The sequence below is a fragment of the Sander vitreus genome, chromosome 5 (assembly GCF_031162955.1).
Source record: "Sander vitreus isolate 19-12246 chromosome 5, sanVit1, whole genome shotgun sequence".
NCBI classification, from domain to species: Eukaryota; Metazoa; Chordata; class Actinopteri; order Perciformes; family Percidae; genus Sander; species Sander vitreus.
Window position 1 is genome coordinate 22880338 of NC_135859.1, and position 23895 is coordinate 22904232.

General features: G+C 41.6%; 1 protein-coding gene across 3 annotated transcripts in view; it reads left to right on the plus strand.

The window, feature by feature from the left end:
* Positions 1–23895, plus strand: part of sema6a (sema domain, transmembrane domain (TM), and cytoplasmic domain, (semaphorin) 6A) — a 109884-nt gene that overhangs the window by 64138 nt on the left and 21851 nt on the right. For all 3 annotated transcript variants that reach the window (XM_078251053.1, XM_078251052.1, XM_078251054.1), the window contains 9 exons: positions 5560–5650; positions 6996–7115; positions 7621–7709; positions 10245–10462; positions 12294–12425; positions 14706–14861; positions 17393–17566; positions 19243–19383; positions 19579–19656. In XM_078251053.1, coding sequence (XP_078107179.1) covers positions 5560–5650; positions 6996–7115; positions 7621–7709; positions 10245–10462; positions 12294–12425; positions 14706–14861; positions 17393–17566; positions 19243–19383; positions 19579–19656 — 1199 coding nt within the window. The remainder of the gene's footprint in view (positions 1–5559; positions 5651–6995; positions 7116–7620; positions 7710–10244; positions 10463–12293; positions 12426–14705; positions 14862–17392; positions 17567–19242; positions 19384–19578; positions 19657–23895) is intronic.

A 23895-nucleotide genomic window follows, 5' to 3' on the forward strand; every position in this document is an offset into this window, starting at 1 on the left:
ACGTTGTAGAGTAACTATGAGCTGTCATCAAGAGGAATCAGATATGAACAACACCATACAGCCAAGAAAAAACGATCAGACAGAGTAAGAAAACAGAAATACTCTGCAGAGGTTCTGTCGTGAAGGCTGTTATTGTTTGGTTTGTAAGGATGTGATGCGATGGTCACAACACACAGAGATGTTATCTAGGTGGCCTGTGGGGAAAACTCTCCTGCTTTGGTTCGCTAAATCTGTTTAACAGACAAACAAGACACCTCCGCTCCGTTGCCTTTGTGGTTCGGCATGCTAAGCACACAGAGTGGACATCTTTCAATTCGCTGACTTCTCCTGCAGGGAAAGTGGAATTTATGTCTCTGCATTTATCAGGCGTGGTTAGCTTTTATAGCCCCTCAGTTATGGTTTCAAGGTTTGTGTTTTAGCTGTTACTGCACTGATATTGCTGCTAGTCTGGTAGAGTTAATGGGAAATGTTGTAAAACACAGAAAGGCTTGGTAAAATAGCCATGCATACACACACGCACGCTTGCCTGTGAAAACATAAAAATGAATGCGTACTGTACCCAAATCGTTGCACATGATGGGCGATGTTAATGCTATCTCAAAATAAATGAGTAATGTTTGTTAAGAAAAAGATTGTCGTTTTGTGAAAAGTAACACATCTGTCCATAACAATGCGATGAAATAGTAATATTCAAAAGTATTTTTCCATGTTTTGAATTTCCTCAGTCCAATTAGCCCTTGCGTATTTTAGTGAGTCAGTTCTGCTCTATACCTTAAAAAATAATAAAAATAATAATTAACACTGTAATTATTTTAGGTGAATAAGAGGCCATTTTAGTGGAAAAAATGGAATCAACATGCCATGACTATGCTATGATGGCATTTAAACTGTTGTATTATCCAGAATGACCTCTACACACTTGCACACAAATGCACAAATGCACATACAAATGCCTGGGCACATGTGTATGGAAAGAAGTCATAGAACAGAAGTGTGCATGCACCCATACAAACACTGACAACTGTGCAAACAGGCAAACATACAACACACATTTTACAAATCATCAGACACACACAGACACATTGTACTGCCGGCAGGCTGGCAGCCTCTCTAGGCAGAAACCAGGCGTTTGATGTCGTGCTGGGCTCATCCACTCTGCCTGGTCAAAAGTGTTTTTGTGTGTGTGTTTGTGGCTAAATCCACCTTGGCCACAGTTTGCCTCTCCATCTCCCCAGTGTGACAGCGCTGAAAAGAGCTTCTGTTTCGGGGCCAGCCTCATCCCACATTAATCAACACCGCTGCAAGGGCGAGGGGGAGGGAAGGAGAGGAGCAGAGGTGGAGGGAGACAGAGGGGGCAGGGAGGGCTCCCGCCCAAACCAGCAGCACCCCACGGTGTCTTCTGTTCTAACACCTTTCCTGCCTGGTTACCTCTTTATTTTTACCTCTGTCTGATTTTTTTTTATTTTTTTTGCAAACCTACCAATGTTCTCTCTTCATTAGCTTCATCTTGTTATCCGCCCCTCACCTTGTGTTGGTACTACAGTATCAACACAAACACATGCACACTTACACACAAATGCATATAGAAAAAAACACAGGCAGACACCTTGGCAGCCATGGCACAGTTCTTTCCCTGGACGCTACACACACAGCACCCAACTCCCTCTCGTCTTTTATTCATCCTCCCTCCCTTCTCCCCCCTCTCTCCTCCTCCCCTGCCAGCTTAATTCCTCTCCCCCTCCATTGCTTCCACCACTCCGCCATCTTTCCCTCTGTTGCTTTCTCCCTCTGTCACTCCCTTGCTGTGTTGTAATAATAAACACCCCATCCAGCTGGGCTGATATATGACTGGAGTCAGTTTCATCGCCTGTTGCCGGGTGAAGCGGGGGGAATCGGTAGGGAGGCTTGGAGGCAGTGGGTCCCAGGTGATGCATCCTCAACTTGATACTGGTGGACCGAGGTGTACTGGGAAATTTCATCTGTGCCAAGTCTTTGCATTTGAAATACGATTAATGCACACAGAGGGATTAATTGTAAGCAACAGGGTGAAAACCACACATGCCTTTCTGTACTACAGCTTTTCCAGAAGATTGACATAATGTTTATTACAATGAAAGGCAATAGCATAAAGTGTAGTCAGGCAGGACACATAATTAATCAAATTAATGTCATATTTGTGCAATGTTTGTTCACAATTCTCGTTTTAAAAGATCCATCATTTTAGAAGTTGAAGGGTCAGATAAATGAGGTTCTTCCTCTGTTGGTTAAAATAACACATTTCATTCAACAGCTGCAAAGACTCCAGTTTTATGCTCTCGTGTAAAAGGTGGCCAGGGAATGGGGTCATCCTCCCAGGGCTCAGAAACAGGTTGCGGAGAAATGGGCCATGACTATTAATCTCCCAGGGAGATGTGTCCTTGTTTAGTTTACACAACCGCTCCTGGCCCAGGTGTGAACTTGTGCACTTGACCTAGAGAAGGTTGTGCAGTTGGAAATATGGATTGCATACAAAACAAATGTGGGGGGATTCAACTCTGCTGCAAACTGTAGGACACCTATCTGAAAATGTATCAATATGTCAGGGTGTGTACAAAAAAATAATATATATTTTTTTTTTTCCTACTTTATTATGATTAATCTGTCTGTGGCTGCCTTTTCTGACACCAACAATTAGGACATATTCATGAACCAGGTAAACCACTAGGATTATTTTAGAATTGCTGCCATCACAGAAATTAGTTTTGCGTAACAAAATACTTTTCTATAAAAAACAAAACAAGGAAACACTTCCAAGCAAACTGTTAATAAGTGGGACACTGGCTCAGTTTACCCTAAGTTTGTCCTCAGTAAGATTTCACAAATCCCTCAGCAACGATAAATAAAGCCCATAAAAGAGTCTTCATAAAAACAACAGAGACACAGAAGCAGAATGGGTCCCTCACACTGAGTGCTGAAGCCGATGCTGAACCAATTATAACACTCCTGATGGGCATGTTATGGATCTACATTGTGTTTGTCTAATTCATTAGCATATAGCCTATGGAAAAGACAATTGAGCTGTTGTAGTAATTAATTCATCTAGATACACTGCACCCCAAGTCAAGGTTACTGTACATTTTTCTGCTAAGCTACAGTAGATCCCTACAGAATAGTGTGTTGTTAAGACAGCGCTGACGAAGTGTGACAGCACTACTGTTCTCTTCCTATTACTTTGAATTGTGCTTCTACAAAGCTGAAGTACTTTCTTTTTTGCAGCGAGTGGAGTTGACAGCATTATAAGTTTTGCCTGGTAAACAAGGTAAAAAAAAAAATCCACCTGGCTGATTAAACATCAAATTTCTTCATGGCAATGTTTAAACATATTGTGGTTCAGTACGGCAGTTTTATGGATTGCTATTGCCCATTTTCAAAATATTGGATGTTGCTTTGGACAAGGCTAACAGCATGCAAGTGAGCACTCGGCTGTTGTTTCTCCGCTCATGCCAACTTGACAGAAGACTGGAGTTGTACGTGTATCTACAGCCAGGCTGGGAGTGTCTTCCTCTGTTCAAAAGGCAGGAATAGATCAGTGACAGCCAGCCAAGCCTTGTAGACAGAGGTCACTGCCTCGGTGAAATCAACTGAGGAGATGGTGGGGTGGGAGTAGCTACTGTGGCGTTAGAGATATGTGAGTGTGTGTTTGTGATGTGTCAGAAGAGGAGGGACTGTTTGTGTTAGGTAGCTGACACAGAAGCTGCTGACGTTTCTAGCTTAACTGAGTTGCCCTGTTGCTCTGTACACCCAGACGCTGTGATTCAGTGGATGCACCTGACCTTCAGCCACTCACGTTCCTTATGATTAACTTAACCTAATCTATAATTACAGTCTCCCCTGTCTAATAACAATAAATATCTTCAAACCAGCATGCCTTTATATATTATCCTCCTATATTTTCTGAAGAACCAGAAGGAATGAGAAATCGAGAAATGTGCTGCTGCTGGTGGTTCTGTGTTTGTTGTAAAAGGTCACTTGTAATTTTCTCTGCCAAATCAGCCTCAACAATTTCTCTGGCAGGCTTTTCTAGCATTGCGCCGAAGTGTGTGACCTTTTTAGTGGGCAGATGATAACCGTTTCCACCGAGACAGGAATAGAAAACAAAATGACCTGTTTAGAGACCAGAAAGGGCGGCATAAGCAGTTTGCAGCCTTGGCAAGCTACGCTCCTCTTTGTCAAGAGAGAGGTAAAAAGTGAGGATGCGAGGAAGTAGAGTAAGAGAGAGATAGAAACAGAGATAGAGAAGAAAAATTACTATGTATTGTGAACTCCCGAGGCAAACAATGTGTTCAGTAATGTTGCCTGACCTCAGCCTCTGGCCAGTGCAGTAGGCCATGGCTTTTCTTCCCCTTATGTGTGTGTTTGTGTGTATCTCCCGTCTTGAGTCGGGGTAAGATAGCGTCCTAAGGCGTGCTTGGGAACACAAGCCAACCCATGGTGGAATGATAGTGACCTTTCACCCACATCTGATCCGCCGCCATGCCCTGCCAATCACACTGCAACCAAACTGGGCGCAAAACAAGAATATCTTCTTTAAATTCCAATTCACAGAGATCATCCCACTAAGCCATAAACTACACCAGTAGTGCTTCTTAAACAATGGACGTGGCCTCAAAATAGCTAATGAAAATGGGACTACTGAGTGACTAAAATTAGCTATAAATTTGGATAAACTGCAGTACACTCCCAGTGCTAAGAAAATACATATTTTACATTGTCTAGGTGCCAAATTAAAACTAGTATCTCTCCTGAAATATACCAAATCAGGGAACAAGTCTTGCCCAAGGAAAAGCTCTGAACACAAGACAAAGTTGAGGCTGCAAAATATATGACTACTGTATGATATACTATTTAAAAACAACTGTGGTTTAGTAAAAAATAAATATCATGTTCCCCGCTCAGGGCCATGCGCTCACCCATTTTTACTCTGCACATTTATTTTCTCTTCACAGCAAAAGCACAAACTTTAGAAAGCAGGACAGAGGAAAGCCCAGCAGTATGGTTAAAGATCTGTCTTGAGGGTTGTTAAAACTCAGCGGTAACACCAGAACAGTTGAAGAATAAAGGATGGCAGGGGGAAGCAAACCACATCCACCCATGCTGTGGAACATGTTGCTGTGGAAAATGTCAGTTTTTGTTAATCTCCCTCCATGACAGGTTTCCAGATACCCCCAGATGGGCTGCTTTGACAGCTCTCAGAACAACACTAAAGTGGCATCCACAGGACATCAGTTTAGGTCAGAGTTAGATGGACACACTCCACGGCTGGGCACAGCTTTTTGGGACTATTTTATTATCACTCACCACATTTCTCCAGTTTAACGCAGTTTTTTTTTTTTTTTTTAGCATTGCTTTCAGATTGTCATTTTGACATTTGAGCTTTTTTCTCATTTTCCTCCTCTAGATCTTTTCCTCCAACTGGGAACCAACATTTCCTGTCTTAGTTGTATTTCAAGTCCATTGTTTTGTTTGACAACTCTACATTGTCTGACCCATTGTGACCTTTCACCTCATTTGTGACCCTAGATGGACACCCTAGAGGCTGTGGGAGAGGATATCAGTGGGATGGCACGTTGCCCATATGACGCCAAGCACGCCAATGTTGCCCTCTTTGCTGGTAAGATGAAATGCATCTGTATATGTCAAATTAACAATGTACTTATCTGTAGTTAAAGTACTTGATTACGTTTTTCATCATTTTCAATTCCTTTTTTTTTTGGCTTAACATGAGAGAAACTCATACAAAGTTTCCATGAGGTGAAAATAGATTAACTATGTGTGATAGTACTCACTGACTGCCATGAGGCAAAAACATTAATCCTAATTTTCTCATATCTGCACTTATTAAACATTGGAATATGTTTGAGCTAGATAGGAAAGTTGAGTCTATTTCAGTAGGAGGATTAGTTGCGGTTGTATTTAATATTGTTGTTGATACCCTGCGGTTTATTCTAATGGCAATACTCTGACAACATGTGAAGAATGAAAGCCAATCTGTGCTACATGCGCTCGAGTAAATCATCAACTTGAGGCCACAATTCCTGACACTCTGCGTCAGGAATTCGCTGCTTTATAGAGCCCTTTGGAAACACATCAATAGTTCTGTGGTAACAGCAAAAACAGAATCATCTTTCTCTCATTTTTATTGCGCTTTTCTGCTGTCCTCTTTGTCTCTCGTTCACTTTCTTTCAAAATTCACAAGATTAAAAATAAGTCACAAACTGATGGGACCAGAATGAGTCAGCTTTCCGTTGGCAGGGTGAGATTCTTCCAAAGGCTGCTAAAGACATCCAGTCCCCATTCATATTTGCTGTGAACCGATTTATGGCAGTATTGATGAGCTGTCCCTGCCTGTTTAAAGCCGAGGAGGAGAGTAAACGCCTAGCTTGACCAGTTAATGTGGAGCAGAGCTGCTTGGAAGGAGCTGGAAGCTCTGAGTAATCAAGAGGGTTCCTCTGACTGCTATCCTTTCAATTATGTAGTTTGAGTTTCCACTGTGGTTATAGCCAAGGCAGGCTTAGGTCATGCTGGTGGTGGTTTGTGTTTGTGGAGCATGTGTGTGTATGTGCGTCCGTGTAAATGTGTGTTTCTGTGGGACTCTAAGAATGTACAGTATATGTGAATGCAGGGCTTTAGTGTTTGTTGGTGCTTTTGAAGTGTGTTTGAGCAATTACAAATGTGCAACATGTTTAAGTGTGTTTACCGACTTGTTTGTAGTCTCTTCGGTTTGAGTGATTCATTCATTTTGCAGGTCTGAGCCATCTGAAACGTGTTTGTGTGTCCAGCCAGAGAGAGCATGCATCTCTTAGTGGCTTTATGTGTTTTTCTTTTCACTGAACTTTACTCTCTTCACCTTTTTCTCTTCCTTTATGGCTCTCCTTTATTCTCTCTTCATTCTTCTGCCGTCTCCATCTTCACTTTTTCCTCTGATTGCTCTTTCCGTCTCTGTGTTCCCTCGCCAGATGGCAAGCTGTACTCGGCCACTGTAACAGACTTTCTAGCGATCGATGCGGTCATCTATCGTAGCCTTGGAGACAGCCCAACTCTGCGCACTGTCAAACACGACTCCAAATGGCTGAAAGGTGAGTGGGGGACACAAAAACAAAGTCTCTGAGGTTGGAAAGCACCATGCTGACTGACAAGTTAGAAAACAAACTTGTGTTTTGTAATGCATGCTTGACCATGTGTTTGTGATTTATGATGTGTGTATGTGTGCCTATGTGTATGAGTCTAGGTATGAAGAGCAGGAGCACTTACTGTATGCTAATGCTGCACGCTCTGTTTGACACAGTCATTTTGCCAACCTGCAGTGGTAGAGTTGATGTAGCCAGGAAATTGCTCTGCCCTGGGGGAAAACAAGCACAAGTCCAACCTGTCAACACTAAATAGAGAGATCCCTCGTTCCTTGCATGCAAATTTTTTTTGCTGATATGATAGATGATAGATTGAGGCACTCAAGGCTCACAGTCGGTGCTTTTCTGCATAATATGACAGATATTCCGGCTGTTTACTGTGAAATATGGTGTCAGAACTGTTTTGTCACAGTAAAAACGTCACTTTGACTCATATTTTCTTTTCCTGTTATAGAGCCCTACTTTGTCCAGGCAGTCGATTACGGGGACTTCATCTACTTCTTCTTTCGGGAAATTGCTATGGAATACAACACAATGGGAAAGGTAAGCATGGGCCGTATTCTTCTGCTATTCTTTGAACCGTAATCAGAGGTGGCTTCCTATTTACCGGGAGAATTGGGAAGTGTCTGAGGAAACTAACAGGATATGGGTGTATCACATAACTGGAAGGAGGCTTTCAGGAGCTGTAAAGTGGCCAAACATGTTCAGCAATAGACAAACACTGGGCAGGATGCAAGACCTAAAATAGATCCAAAAAGAAAAATCTGTGGATGTCTGGAGATCCCATTTTGAAGTCTAAATATACCACTTGAATTGCACGTCCGCGTCCATCCTGGCAATGGTCCCATTTGACATATTGTCTTACTGTGTTCTTAGAGGAATTCCAACAAAACGTGTGTCTGGGAAACTAGGGGTATAAAAGGAATGGTTGAAGAAGGTATTACAGTAACAGTGAAATGTTTCTATTAATCTTCTCAATTCAGTTTTGGACTCTGCCCTGGAGAGTTTAATCTGATACCAGGTAGGAGAAAATCTGTTATGGAAATGAATCGCTCAATTTGTATTCTTCAGTAATAAATGGAAACACACAAGAGAGGGTGAGAAAAGAGAGGGACCAAGAACCGAGCGGAGGTAACAAGAAACCCAGAAATAATGGATTCGCTGCCAGAAGTGACAAACGTGTGTTATACAGAGCACGAATACAGATCAGGCCTCTCAATCTGCTGGGTGTTTTGAAAGCAATGTCAGTATAATTATGTGTGTGGTTGTAGAACTGATGGTGCAGAGAGCAATTTAACATTTAGTGAATGATATCTCTTCATTATTACAAAGTAAATTGGCCTTCCCTGACAATGTAAGCAGTCGTTTGTGCTTTGTGGCAAATTGATCAATCTGCTGTGGCAGGTTTGTGTTTGCTTTAGTTTTAATGTCGGACTGTTACATTGTTATCTGGAAAACGCAGACAGATAAATATTTCATTACACAAGTGAATTAACAAGACTAGATTTGTGTGTGTATGTGTGTGTGTGTGTGTGTGTGTGTGTGTGTGTGTGTGTGTGTGTGTGTGTGTGTGTGTGTGTGCAGGTAACACACAGATAAGCCAGTGTTCGGCTATTGAGTAGAAATGTGTGAAACTGGTATATGTAAAGCAGACGAAATACCACATTCTTACATGTTCTGTGTAATACATTATCTGTCATCTGAATGCTCTATAATCTCACAGTGAACAGGCCCATGTAGGTGTGTGTGTTTGACAAAGTGTGAGAGAATGAATATGTGTGTTTTCTGTGCTTTTCTGCATGTATTTTACATTGGTCATAATGTACGCATGGGTAAGGGTGTGTTTTTGTGTGGTTGTCTGCAGTCGTATGTGTGTAGAGATCTGGTTTAAATGCATGTTCGCTCCCATTCCCACTGTTTACTGTTGTGCACAATTTCAGGTCAGCGATAGATTTATTGCTGTTAAGTATAGTGTGACAACAACTAATTACAATACTGACTGTGTGATCTTACGGCAGAGATGTAATTACACCACCGGCTCCTATTTGAAGCTGTATTTAAAATTTTCTGTTGCCAGGTGCTGACTTTAACAGCATATCTAACACACCAATTTACTTTTATGTGTCTTTAATTTGCTATGAAGTGATGAAATGTTGGCAATTTTTGGCATTCAAGCAACCAAAGAGGGCCTATGGTATGGTTCAAAGTTTATTCTTGACTTTGGAAATAGCAGTTGAGGAAACAATCTCACCTCCAGGTACAGTTAGTAGCTGTTAGGAGCTTTCGATTACATCAAATGATTTGCATTATAAGTAGGAGTTTGCCCAGTTGTCATGGAAATATTGTTGAAAATAAAACATTTAGAGTTAAGTGTGTTGAACATTTTATATAGGAAATAATGTTGTTATTATACTTACAACGTAAAATTAGAAGAGGATCTTCCGATGCAAATAAGGAATTATGTTATATCCAAAAGATGACAAAATGTCAAAAAAGTGAATGCATTGGTCACAGTTTTGTTAAACCAACTTCTGGCTTAAAAAGGGGAACTCCAATTGTACGTATCAAAGTCTGTTTATAGGTCTTGGGGAGTAACTTTACTATCTGCTCCAGAGGGAGCTAAGCGAAAGTAATGTAATGTAATGTTACTTGAGGCACCTTCGGTTGGGGTTAAAGACTACTGTACAAGTTTGAAAATGTATACAAAATTCTGTGGCGTAGAGTTGGAAAGCAGCGAGATCACCAGATCTCTATAGTCCGCTCCTTATCGCTGCTTGAGGCTAGTAGCCGCTACTAGCACAACACATTTGAATCTCCAACTGAACTGCTGTCGAGTTGCATTGTGGGTAATATAGGTGTCAGGTTTGACAAGGAAGAAGAATGCATGGAATAAAAAAGACGATATTTTTGGTTCTGCCGTGTCAATTTTGATCTGTTTTTTAACTAAATCGGTGGAATACGCTTTTGATGGACTGCTCAACAATTAGACTGAGACTGCAGAAGTGATATAGGGACTGTTGATGTAAAATCCAGAGTTATTCAAATGTAACTTTTCAACTGTGTGTGTGTCTCCGTCAGGTGGTGTTTCCTCGGGTGGCCAGGGTTTGTAAGATCGACCGAGGCGGCTCGCCCCGGGTCCTAGAGAAGCAGTGGACCTCATTTCTCAAGTCTCGCCTGAACTGCTCCATTCCCGGTGACTCCCACTTCTACTTCAACATCCTGCAGGCTGTGACAGATGTCATCCACATCAACGGGAGGGATGTAGTGATGGCAACCTTCTCCACTCCTTACAACAGGTACCCCGAGGAACAGGAAACAAAATAAGGCATTAGGAAATCAACAGCATGTATCACACCTTAAGAGGTTTGAAGGTAGCAACGGATGGAAGTGATTTATTGAGCTTATTTTATTTAGCTATATTCTTTTCACTTGTCTCAATTGAGTTCATGTGTGTCAACAACTGTTTTGCACTTTACATTTATTAACTCAATCATATTTCTCTCAATTGCCCTCAATTCATCAACATTATGACAGTCTGACCTTTGTTAATGTTAGTAGCGTGTGCCCCTGCTGTGCCTCTTGGCAACATGTAATTCCTGAGACTACTGGGTCAACATTTACATCTTCTGTCAAAACAGTTTGTGCCCTTTTGACATGCAGGTGTTTAATCTTATTTTCCCCTTTTACAATTCATACTCAGAACTGCTTTCATATTCATGGAGAGGGTGAGTTGTTATCTAAATTGAAAATTACCACAAAGCCATAAAGCTTGGCTGATAGCTGGCACATATTGTAATTTTCCATTTTATGGCTGCTTTTTAGCAGATAAGACAATTGCTTGTGACAATGCAATTGAGCATGGTTAATGGACATTAAAACCCAATGAAGCAGTGCCTCCGAAAATTTCTAGAAGCGCCGGTTTTGATCCTGGCTTTAATTTTCCATTTCATAGTCACAGGGTGAAATAAGAAGGAGAACATCCAGACTGAAGGCAGCACTCAGGGTTTGTGTCATTTAATTGTCTGTCTGGCTGTGATGCTGCCTGGCCCAGTCACTTGCTAACTGGCTGGCTGGCTCACCCTCTATCTGTCTTTTAAGCAGCCCGATATAAACAGACATATGACTGTTTAACTTTCTGAACATATCCAATAGAGTGGGTAATTACTGTAATGTAGTAGCTAAGCCAAAAATTAACAACTCTCTGACTTTGCTCTCTATAATACCGCCCTTGTGTATTCTGTCTCCCTGATGTCTACATGAGTTTAACCCATGATGCAACAGCAAGAAAATCCAGCCAGCTGATAGAGATTTCTCTTCTAAAAGAATAAAGAATTCCTAGTTCCAATTCTATTTTATAGGAGCAGCTGCATGAAAAATAGAAATGTGACTCAGCAATCTGTTATGCATTGATTCCACACAAATGGAAAGAAGCCAGTGAGTCTGCTGCTATCACAAGATGGGTGTTTTCCCCCTTAAATAAAAGGCAGTAATAAGATAATCAGTTGTCTGTAATTCTTGCTCAACAGTGGACTTGTGATGAACTTTGATGCCTTGAGGCTTTTGGGGAAACCCAGTCTTGGAGGGCGGTGTTGGGAATGTGTGTCCTCATGAGGCTTGGCAGGTGCCGACACTGTAGCTCATAGACTATTAAATGCAATAACACTGCATATTTGCACTGATATAATAGCATCCACACTAATCAGTACAGATAGATATAAGAATGATTGCTACTTGAATTAGAACAATTAACCAATGCTACAAAATAAATGAAGGAAATTGCAATGTATGTTTGAACATGTGAGGGAAGTGAGGATAAATAATTTGTAACCTCTTATTTTTCTTATCTGGCAAAACCTCGAAAACATGGCAAACTTGACTGTATCACCCAGTGTAAACATGCAACAGCTAAAATGAGCCATCCTTGAGGGATTTAGCCTCTTCTGAAAGGGGATTGGAAATCCATGTTTCTGTCTCTTGGTTATAGTCCAAACTTGGCAAGGTGTTTCTTTGATATGTTCAGTTGAGAGGATTGTTTATGTGAGGTTTTGTGTGTGTGTGTGTGTGTGTGTGTGTGTGTGTGTGTGTGTGTGTGTGTGTGTGTGTGTGTGTGTGTGTGTATCGTGGCAGTATTCCAGGCTCAGCGGTGTGTGCCTATGACATGGCGGAGGTGGCCAACACATTCACAGGGCGTTTCAAAGAGCAGAAATCCCCAGACTCCACCTGGACGCCTTTTCCTGAAGACAAGGTTCCAAAGCCAAGGTACAACAGCAGTTAATTAAACACAACACACACACACACACACACACACACACACAAACACATTTAGATTTTTTAATGTCACAACATTTTTAACTCATCTTGCGTAATTTTTCAATACATCCCTACCAGTGCCAGAATTGGACCAAAAAAGGTGCCAGTACCCTAATTCAGCAGTTGCATGACATAATCATTGCATGTGTCTTGGATATATTTATATTCATACATATATCTTGTAGGGGTGACCCCGACTAGTCGACTATTCGACAATTCGATGTAAAGAGCCTGATGACCAAGGCCAGTTGTCGCAGTGTCTGAAAATGTGGTTATGAAACATAGGATCATTCCATTCAGGCTATATGGGGGTGCTGAATGTCTGATTTTACATATAATTTTCCCCATGATATATAGTTTGGTATAAATACCAGTTATAGACTGTATATACTGTGTATGATATCAGCCTATTAATAATACTGTTAATAACAATTAGAAGTAAGGGTACTGTGGACATGAATCAGAAGTGCCAGTACTCAGTAATGGTGAGTACTGGCCCATTTCAGGCACTGATCCCTACTTTTTTCACTAAGGGATTACACATCCTATATGTCACATTGCGTTACAGCGACATACTGTATGCACTTATACCACCTCTTTTCACAGTTGCACCCCCTAACCCATTACCTCACCTCTCCCCCACACGCAGCTGCATCAAAGAAGGGTTCAGTATCAGCAAATGAAACATGAGATCATTTTACAGATGGCTGGCTAATTCCACAAATGCACCAGCCTGATCAATCTCCCATCTTTTGCTTGCTAATTAGCGCGCTAAGAGCTGCTCTTCTATCCTCCAGAAAAAAAAACAGATTTACTACAAAGATCTGGGCCTCGATAATTGTTGGTACCCTGTGTGTCTGTGTGTGTGTGTGTGTGTGTGTGTGTGTGTGTGTGTGTGTGTGTGTGTGTGTGTGTGTGTGTGTGTGTGTGTGTGTTCCCATATGGCTGAGAAGGCGGTTCCTCACCAAAAGAGAGGCTGTACTGTACTCTGTGCATTCATCTGTGTATATGTGTGAATTGCCTCAATTAGCATTTAATTACCTGTTTATGTTCAACAAGGTCAGACGTTGCAAAGATCAGATATACCTGCTGTTTTTTTCTGCAGTGATTTATGTGATTGACTTAATTTCTCATCCACTGGTGCGTTCAGACCTTTTATCTGCAGGCAAACAGACAGAGAGTTGTAACAATGCCACCTAGGTCTGGCCACACAGCAGACTGTTCTTCCATGTGTTAGACTCTCATACCAAATCATTTACAGATTTTCGTATCTAAGATATGTCTGTTTCCGTTCTGTTCTCCATATGTCCGCTGACATAAATGTAGCTACAGCAAAGAAAATGTTATAGCACTGGCTGTTACTTCCTCTCTCTCTCTCTCCCTTTTTTTCAAGTGACAAATGGTTCTGCAAATGTTATCCCTTAATTTAACAATATCAATTTGGAGGTTATTAGCAGCAGATGACTTGAACTCATCTGTTCAGGGGAATTTTTATATACTTTGTTTGGAGGGGGAGCGCACCTTGAATAGTTAATGCACCTCACTTCTCTCGCAGCATCATCTGTTTTTATAAAAACTAACCAAACTACATTTTTCTTTGGAATGCTGTCCTTTCCCTGTGTAGACATGATAGAGAGAGATATAGGAATGCACAGAATGGCTGAATGATTTGTCTTCATTACTGGATTCCCTTTATACTCATGCCTACCAATACTTTAATAAAAGATACATTTCTCTTGAGTGCACACATATATTTGAAAGTGTCAGACATTCAGTGGCCAGCTGGCTAATATTTCTAGGACCGGGTGTGGATTATGTGGTGTGGCAGGGTATCAAAGACCACGCAGTAAAGGGGTTTTACAAGCACTCAGAGGTGAGATGCCTGCAAAAGGGATATGCTATCAAAAGCAGCTTCTCTTTTACAAGCAGCTCACCAATTCCCTGTAAAAGGATCAGATAGATAGAATGTCTCAGTGCTTTACCCCAAGTCCAGAGAAAAGAAGACATATTGTGTCCTCTGCTCTGACCAAAGCCTTTTGGCATGAGAGTTTAATAATTTAAGGCTGCACTCTCATTGATTTTAGGGAAGTAGAACTTTCTGTCTTCTATTGGAGCTCTGGCTGTGAAAAATTGCTCATTCCCTTAGAGTCAACGTAGAGTTCTTTTTCCTCCTTCTACTCCCTCATCCCTCCTCCTCATCGCCTTCTTCTTCCTCCTCTCCATTTGCAGGCCTGGCACATGTGCCGGTACTCCATCCATGGAGAGGTACAAGGTATCCAATGAGTTCCCCGACGACACACTCAACTTCATCAAGATGCATCCTCTGATGGACGAGGCCGTGCCCTCCATAGCCAACAGGCCCTGGTTCCTCAAGACCATGGTCCGGTAAGTAATAGACACTCCAAAGACGGTCGTCATCAGAGGTCTATGAGCCTCTTCAGCCCAGGACAATAATTACATGAAGTGCTGCTCTGAGAGTCAGGCTCATTAAAACACAGTGGTACTCCACCACAAACCAGCCACTGACCTATTTTCGCTGTAGAGGAAACACTGATCTACACTTCACTATTTCTCTCCCAGAGTGACGAATGATGATGATGATGATGATGAAAGTAAACTATTGGAATTCTCACTGGTGTTTGGCTTGATGTATTAGGTCATGTTATATGTATACACATATAAGCCCTTATTAAGTAAATGATTTCAGCTATGTTTGAATCCTCTGAGGATATTTCAAAAATGTTTTTGTCCTGGGGTTGGCTTTTCTTCTGAGTTTCTGGAGTTGAGCCCATTTCTTAAAAGCCAGTGCACTGTGGCTGATGCTGTTTGATCATAAAGGTCTGTCTGGCTTCTACACTACGCAGAGACATTTCAGCCAACCTCTTGGGGAATAAAAATGAACACCACCATTCCATCTGCAAGGCAAAACTAGCTGACAGAGCATTTGGTAAAAGTAAAAATGTAGCTTTTAATTTGGACCTGGTTCTGAATTGCAGCTGGTCAAGATTTAAGGTTAGGACTGCTTGCCAGACCGTTGACAGGCCTCAGTGGTGGTAACATCACTTTAAAGATGAGCTACATAAAGAATTCTTCATAGGTTTTACAAATGATTTGCATCATATCACATCATGCTGCTACTTTCCTGAGGTATGACCTACATACTGCGCTGGCTTAGTCAGGTTATGAACAGCTTTCATCAAGGTTATCCCTACCACTCCCATTGGTGCACTATATCATACTATACTATATTTTATTATGAATAGCACATTGTTTCTGTTGTTACATAATCAGCAATCAGACCATTTCATTTGATTTGAAATGACACCACAGTGAGCAGAGCCTTGCATTCAATTCAGACGCAGTAGTTAAAAGCATTATGTAAGCTCAAAAAGCATCATGAAGGCATAAAGGGTGGAAGAGGAGTGAGGTCTTTTATAGTATGTGTCACAGTCTCAATGTACTGTAATACCATTCTTGAGCTGAAGTCAACTGGAAACAAAATCAGTAATAGGGTTTGATTTCTTGTTACACCCTGGAGAGGACAACCCAATATCCAGCAAAAGCTGCAAATTTAAAAAAGCTTTTCAGTCCCGAGACATGCTGTGCTGTGGCAGAGACCTCAGATGTCTGGACACAATGAATCCTCTTGAGATTTGTATTATCCTGAATAGGAAAGACAGTGAATGTGTTAGTTGTTGAGATTGTATTATTTCGCTAAGATCAAATCCCATTGACACAGTCTTGGGAGCTTCTGTTATGCTTGAATAGGTCTAAACCACAATAGACCTTCAGATTGCTGTTATTTTTGATTAGATAAAGCCAGTGACACAGAGCATTTTAAGAGATATTTAAAGAAAACAGAAGGGGAGATGGGATAAGAGGATTTTCCTTGTTGTTTTAATGGGCTCATGGATAGATTGACATCCATCACATTCTAAATAAATTTGGGACCTTTTCACCCATTTTCACAAAGAGAACAGTCAATAATCATCAACAAGGGTAAAAGTGGACCTCCTAGATTTCTTTATAAGCTCTCATTTTTAATCTTTATATCCCATCTCCTTCAATTAAAAAATCATGAAAACAAGCATTTGCATAAAACACACTGATGTGCAGATATGTACCTTTTTGATAACTTTAAGAGGTCCTTGGCCCTGAACCTACAAAGTAATTGAGAGATAAATACCGTCATCTGTGATGCAATGAAATCAGACGCTAAAAGTAAATAGCCTCAAGAGGTATTTCTTAAAACCTGTTCTTGTTATCTGGTCACAAATAACACCAATAAGCACAATATGGCACCGATCCAAAACACACTGACTGGCAGGTGTCTAATTTGCTAACTTGAATCAACTTGGTACGTTTATTTTTTTATTTTTTATTATTGTAAGTAATTAAATGAACATTGAGTTTCAGCCACCTGCTGCTGAGCCAAACTGTGTGATCAGCAGCTGTCAATTAGAAAAGAAAGTAGAGCTTGTAACTGTTGTCTGTTGCTTTTGTAATGTTTTTTTTAGAACGACCTGACATGCCCTATGGCAATGTAATTGAGTTTTTAATGAAATAACAATCAATTAATGAGATTATTAGGACTGTGTAATCTCCTGCTGTTCCTTATTCTCTTTTAGACATCTGACATTAATGATGGAAGTGATTGATTGATTATATAATCATTATTTGGGAAATTATATTCACCTATTTTTGTTGTTTTTATTTCTTTATTTTTCTAGTTGCTAGTATCTTTTTATGGATGCAATTTTTTATCTCACAAGTTATTGAATGGGGTCCATTTGAAAAAGCACTGTACTGGGATAGAGTTCATAGGTGTCCGTCATCACCATCTGATGCTCTTATTATGGGCAAACTGACAATTGACTGATTGGTTGATTTATTTCACTTGGTGTTCCTTCTTCCAGGTATCGTCTGACCCACATTGTGGTGGACAATGAGGCCGGTCCCCATAAGAACCACACAGTGGTCTTCCTGGGATCTGAGAAAGGCATCATTGTCAAGTTCCTGGCCAACATGAACAGCGGTTTCCTCAATGATAGCCTTTTTCTGGAGGAGCTCAACGTCTACAACCCTGACAAGTATGTAGCTCTGTGTACAGTGCATGTGTATGTGTGAGACAGATGGATAGAAATAGAGAAACACATGGATACAGTTGCTACAAACAAGGGAAAGTCAGTTATTGCATATTTGTGTGTTATAGAGAGAGCGTGCGTGTGTTTCCAACCATCTCCAGACTCAGCCAACCCACCAACCCAGCTCCATCAGTACCAGTCAATTCCCCCAACCCAAGCTATGTAGTGAAGCCAGCACGCCAGATGGCTACTCTATCATTTAAAATAGTTTTATCAGGTTACACTCTGCCCAACCACAGCTACTAAATTAAAGATATTGACCCTCAGACTCTGGATAATGTAGCGCTGTGGTTCCCAACCTCAGTGGAGCCCAGCTCCTCCAAAATGTTGGCTGATTAAAGAAAGAAACACACACACACACACACACTCACAGAGGTCTGTGTTTGTCTTCAGAGCCAGCCTGGAATCTCTTGCTAATACATTACACGGCTGTTGGTGCATGTATGAATGTGAGTGTGTTCATGAGCGCGTGTGAGCTGGGTACGGTGGGGTAGTCAAGTTAAGCATTGTTGTGTATTTGGAATAGAAGTGAATAAGGAAAAATCCGCCACATTAAGACCCTGCCAAAGCAAATATTTAGTTGAGGGGTAATAGATGAGGGGAAACGAATGGCAGCACAAACAGAGGAGGGAGAAAGAACAGAGGAGAGAGGCCCAGAGAGGAGAGATGGAAAGAAGCACAGCGGAGAGTGTGTTATTGTGTTAGACAGCTGAGAAGAAGAAGTGAAGGAGAGCTAGGACTTGACAGGAGGGCTTTCAAGGTTACCACTGTTTGTTATCCAACATGATGCGGCCATGTGACGAGCTGTATGGAGGCCTTGAAGGGCAGGCCCTGCCTTCTCTCCTCTCCCGTCGCTGTGTCTTCTTCTTGCCTCCTCCCTGTGTCTTCTCTTCTCTGTCTCTATGGCTGGGGCCAAGCATTCGTCGGCTGCTGGCCATCTGGCTTTAGTCGCATACAGTAAATGACTTTGCCCGCGTCTGCTTCCCTGCCTGCCCAATTGTCGTGCATTACCCAGTGTAGATGGACTCTAAGCCCTAATTGAGAGCGTTAATGCGGGACCAGAGCAGTGCGAAGAGGAGATTAAATCCCGAGAGCTGGATGGTGGGATGGAGAGGGGAATGGATGGAGAGAAGGGACAGAAAGCTTGACACACCCAGAGGGATTAGAGTGAGTGCTCCTAGCGGGCAAGTAGACAAAGAAGACTAGCAGGGATGGAGGAATGGAAGACTGGTGGAGTTGGGTGGGAGGAGGGGGTTATGTTAGTGTTAGTGGGTTTTACAGTTAAGTGCAGTGTTGTTGCTGACTGCTCACAGTGCCCATCTGTCTGTTTATCTGTTGTATCTGTATCATCCCTTTCTTTATCTCTCTTTATCTCCCACTCTCTTCCTGACCCCGTGTTCTCGAGTCCAGCATTATCTCTGTTCTCCCTGACCTCGCAGTTTGTCTCTCTGCCACATCTTAATCTTCCTATTTTTCTTCTTGAACTGTTTAATCTTATTTTATGGCCTTTTTTCATCTCTCCTCACTAACTTCTTTTGTTTCTTTTTTTCTTCTAAATAACCAGATAGTTGAAGGAACTACTGAATAATCCAGGTTGTATCCTTCTTTTCTCTCTCTTCTAGGTGCAGTATAGATGGTGTGGACGACAAGCGCATCATTGGCATGCAGATAGACAGCAAAAGTCACGCTTTGTGGGTCGCTTTTTCGTCCTGTGTGGTTAAAGTGCCGCTGTCTCGCTGTGAAAGACACGGAAGATGCAAGAAGTAAGTTTGATGCACATAAAATCATACATTCACAAACTGTCAAATGGTTTTGACAACATTATTCCAGTTTACAATATGATGAGGGACTGATGGTGTGTGTGTGTGTGTGTGTGTGTGTGTGTGTGTGTGTGTGTGTGTGTGTGTGTGTGTGTGTGTGTGTGTGTGTGTGTGTGTGTGTGTGTGTGTCACATCCAGGTCTTGTATAGCCTCCAGAGACCCATACTGTGGTTGGGTGTCAGAAGGAGCCTGCAAACAGGTGGTTGGCAACACCAAGTAAGTAACATGTTGGTTGACGCAATCACTATATAGGCTTTTTTCATGGAGAGAGACATTTTGACATGTCACAGTACGAAAAGCACGTGATTATTAGAATGATGGCTGTATTCTATGCATGGTTTTTGCTGTAACTGTTGTTTAATATCCAGGAGACTCCAGTGATTCTATGAACATTGAGGATTTCATCAAGATAATGGAGCCTATCTTGCACCTGGCGCAGCGCAAAGCCTGACGCAAGTGTCTTTGCTAGTTTAAGACCGATGCAGTTGTCAATTTCCCATCCAGCGCCCGCGTCGTTTAAATAGCAAATGCACCTGCGCCCATCTGTGCGCTCATGGGCGTGCTGGTCTTACAGGGAGGTGTGTTCAGGTGCATTCTTGGCGTATTGCTATCTTGAGGCAGCGGGAAGTGTTTGCGCCAATGACCAACAAAAAACCTGGTCTAAAAATATTTCATTGTTATTTTAACAGCAAATTAGTAAAATGAGCCTGGGCTTATGCACAGTGCGCACACACTATGCTTGTTACACACACACAGGGAAACGCAGCAGCACATGAAAAAGATTACAAATAAAAATATTACGGTGCAAATCCGCAAACATAATAGCAATGCGCCAAGGTACAAATGTGCCTGGCTTTTAAAGGGAATGGGAGATTACACTCTGATTGGTTTATTGCATGTTACGCCCCAAACACACCTATGAATTAATGAAGACAATAAGTACAACCCTTTTGAACCATGCGCCCGTGCACGGACCCTTTTTTCCACCTTCAAACTAGCAAAAGTGGATTTGGACACACCTGCGCCATGCGCTTCACGTCGTGCACTTAGATCATTAAAATAGGGCCCAATACCTTTAATAATATAATACCTTTAATGAATAGTAAAATCTGTGGAATTATACATTATGTCGCTTCTAAAGTCAATGTTCGTCCCTTAAAGTCTGCATTAATGGTGAAATATCTTACAGTTACAATACAGTAAAACATTGTGTTACTTGCATGTGTACAGCTGACAGAAGTAATTAATGATTTGTTGATTTTAAAAAGCCTGACGCACTTGTGTTTTCAAGCAACTTTTTAAAAACCATGTCCCACCCTCTCTGTCATGCCTGGTGGCATTCCTTTCAAGATTTGTCGTGTCTGTGATCTTTCTAATTTTATGGTGTGTAAGTGCAATTTCCTCCAGCTGAAAGGGCCATTGGAAGGATGAATGGAAGGAAAGTGTTGTTTGCCCCAGGCTCGGGGTTGGGTACGCAGGGCTGGGGAAAGCTCGATGGTCGCGGTAACTATAATTTGTGGCTGTAGTTATGACACAGAACCAGATTATGCTTTCTGAACAAACAGCATATGGAGTTTTGTGGTGGGAAAAACATTTTACAGATGAAGTCATAACAAAAGGACCAGTGCTCCGGTGGCTATTTGACATTGAATGAATTTGATCCCCCTGCTGCAAAATGATTGGTCTGGCACGCCAATACACCAAAGGCGCACATACCCACAAGTACACACAAAACTTGTCCTCGAAAAAACACACACAGAGAACTATCCTATTATTATTTCGTAAAGCTGCAATGGACCGCTCTGATTGAGTTTCCACTTTGGAGCTGAAACCGACACAGAGGCATTAAAAGGGCAGATGACCTCCCTCCTTTACTGTACAATATTTCTAAGTGAGAGAGGGGGGGGGATTAGGCCCGGTAGGATCTGTTGGTCCGTGGTGAGCTATTCAAAGCATTTGCCAGGCTGGACAGAAGGAGGGATGAAACTAGGGAGGGGAGAGTCAGAGGCATTTTGGTGTTAAATAACAATGTTTGCTCATACAAACAGGTCCCTGCAGAGAAGACTTCTCTTTCAGTCTCCCTTTCTTACATTTTCTTTTCCTCATTAAGATAAAAAAAAACCCTGTTGCAGCACATCTTCCTTGTCTGTCTGTCTATTTGTCTACCTAACCAGCAACCTATCTATCTTCTTACCTGCCCATCACTGTCTGTCTATTTTTAGACATCTTTCTTTTTCTATCTTTCCTTTGACATATTCTTTCTCTCTTCCATGCCTCCCCTCCTTTCTTCTTCCATCTGGCCTCAACACGAGAGTGCCAGCTTTCCCATGTGGAGTTATGCCTCTCATACCTGCTGCCCATATACAGCTTGCGCTCTGCTCTCCTGCAATATGGTCCCCAGTCACCCCCTCTTTATGCACATTATTGCACATGATTCTGTATGGTTGACATTATGTAAACTAGGTACATGAGTGTTTCACTGTCAACAGATCAGCATATAAATAATCATTAGTGAATTATTTAAGCCATTGCCGCAGCCACCGGCCCTGACTCTTGTCTTGATCAGGGGTGGGGTCTTACACTGATTAAATGTGCACACACATATACTGAAACCTTGATTAATAAAGTCTGGGTTTACTGCAGGTTTTTCTTTGTAAATCAAAATGAATAGGCGACTTTGAGGAAGCATTATGCATACTTACTGTACTTTACACTCTATGAACAGTATATTAGATCTCTGGTCACCCATTCACTTCTGATATAAATAATGAATGCTATTATGCCTGACCTGCATTTCAGCGACCAAGTCCCCTCAGTATAACCACACATCTCACATAATAATCACATTTGAGCTAAGAAAAAATGTGGCCATAGGCTGCCTCCAGTTATATACAGTGCAGTTTGAATCAGATTTAAATATGCATCAAGCTGTTGCAGTGGGATCTTAACCCTCAGCTGAACCGTGTCACATTCAAACACATTGCACTTATGTTGCTATAATTATGCAGCCGCTATGGAACTTAAGCCCTTTAACTGAGGGTTCAATACCATACCATTCACTTTTATGTGTGCCAAGTACATGTACGGCCCAGACACTGCATCTGTAGTGTGACTATTCATTGTTAATTCATCTCAAAACGAATGGGATTTAAAACCTTGTAATCTTCATCTCAACACAGTTTCTCCATAGTCTGTAATGTTATTATCAACCATGGAAACCATGATCACAAGGTTGCCAGTGTTTTGGTGTTGTCAAAGAGGCCAAACAACATTTCATAGCAGGGTGGTACGAGGCGACGAAGTCTGTGAGGAAAATCCGGCAGATACCAGGAGTGCTTGGATGGCATTTGTGCTCAGACAGGTTTAATTGTGCAACTATGCGTCTGCGTTGTGATTATGACTGTGTATGATAAGGAAATCAGATAAGCAGATTAAATGTACCCCCAGATATGAAAAAGGATGCCACTGTTGTTGTTTGTGTGGCTGTTATTGTGGTTGCTTTTGAAGGGAAGTTAGTTATCAAGAGGGCAAACTTAATCATCTCCATCCTAATTAAGGTTCTGTGAAACCAGAGGAAAAGATGAATAGTAAATGAATGCATTACATTTTTCAATAATCTCAAACATATAAATATGGATAAAAATGGAGTGTCTTAGACATTGTTTCTGATTTGAGAACAGAACAGCGGAAATTCAATTGTATGTTCCTCCTACAATTCTCCTGTCCTTGTTGTCAGGTTTATGCTTTCGATTCTGGGGATAAGGGGTGGGTGATGCTGTTTTTGAAAAATAATTCTTCTTCATGCTATAATTCTGAGCAGTGGAGGGTGAGGAAGATGAGAGGTGGGTGGACAGGCAGGAGGAGGACTAGCAAGGGGGGGAGCTGAGGAGAATTGTGAAAAGCTGTCATGCGTGACTGTGATCCTGGTTGACAGTTGGTCCGCTCTGTTTCACAGATCTCCTTACTGCCTGCTTGGTGGTCTTTCATTAAGAAAACTGGTCTCTGTACAGATTGCATCAGAAAATAACATCTCAAACTCTCTCAGCCCCCTCTTTCTCACCCCTCTTTCTCACCCTCTCCCTCTGTGTCATATGATGGCCCTCAAGCATGGTTACCCATCACTGCCCTGGTCTTCGCCCATGTGATTGGGACTAAAGCCTCATATCTCTACTGGACCTAGATGATGCCAGATACTTATATTATAAATAGGAGAAAATAAAAAAAATATAAAAAACTTTATTTCATATTATTATATTTAGGGACTGTTCATTTTTTGTTAAAAGGGCTACCAGAGGAATTTTGGGATCTTTAGTCCAAATTGACTTGACCCTCCCTTCGCCAGCAATACATTTTTCTATGACCCTACAAAATGATTGGGAAAAAAGGCATGACCCTGCCCAACAATTTGTTGATGCCTTCTGTACTGATTTGCACTTGACAAAGATGTACAGATAA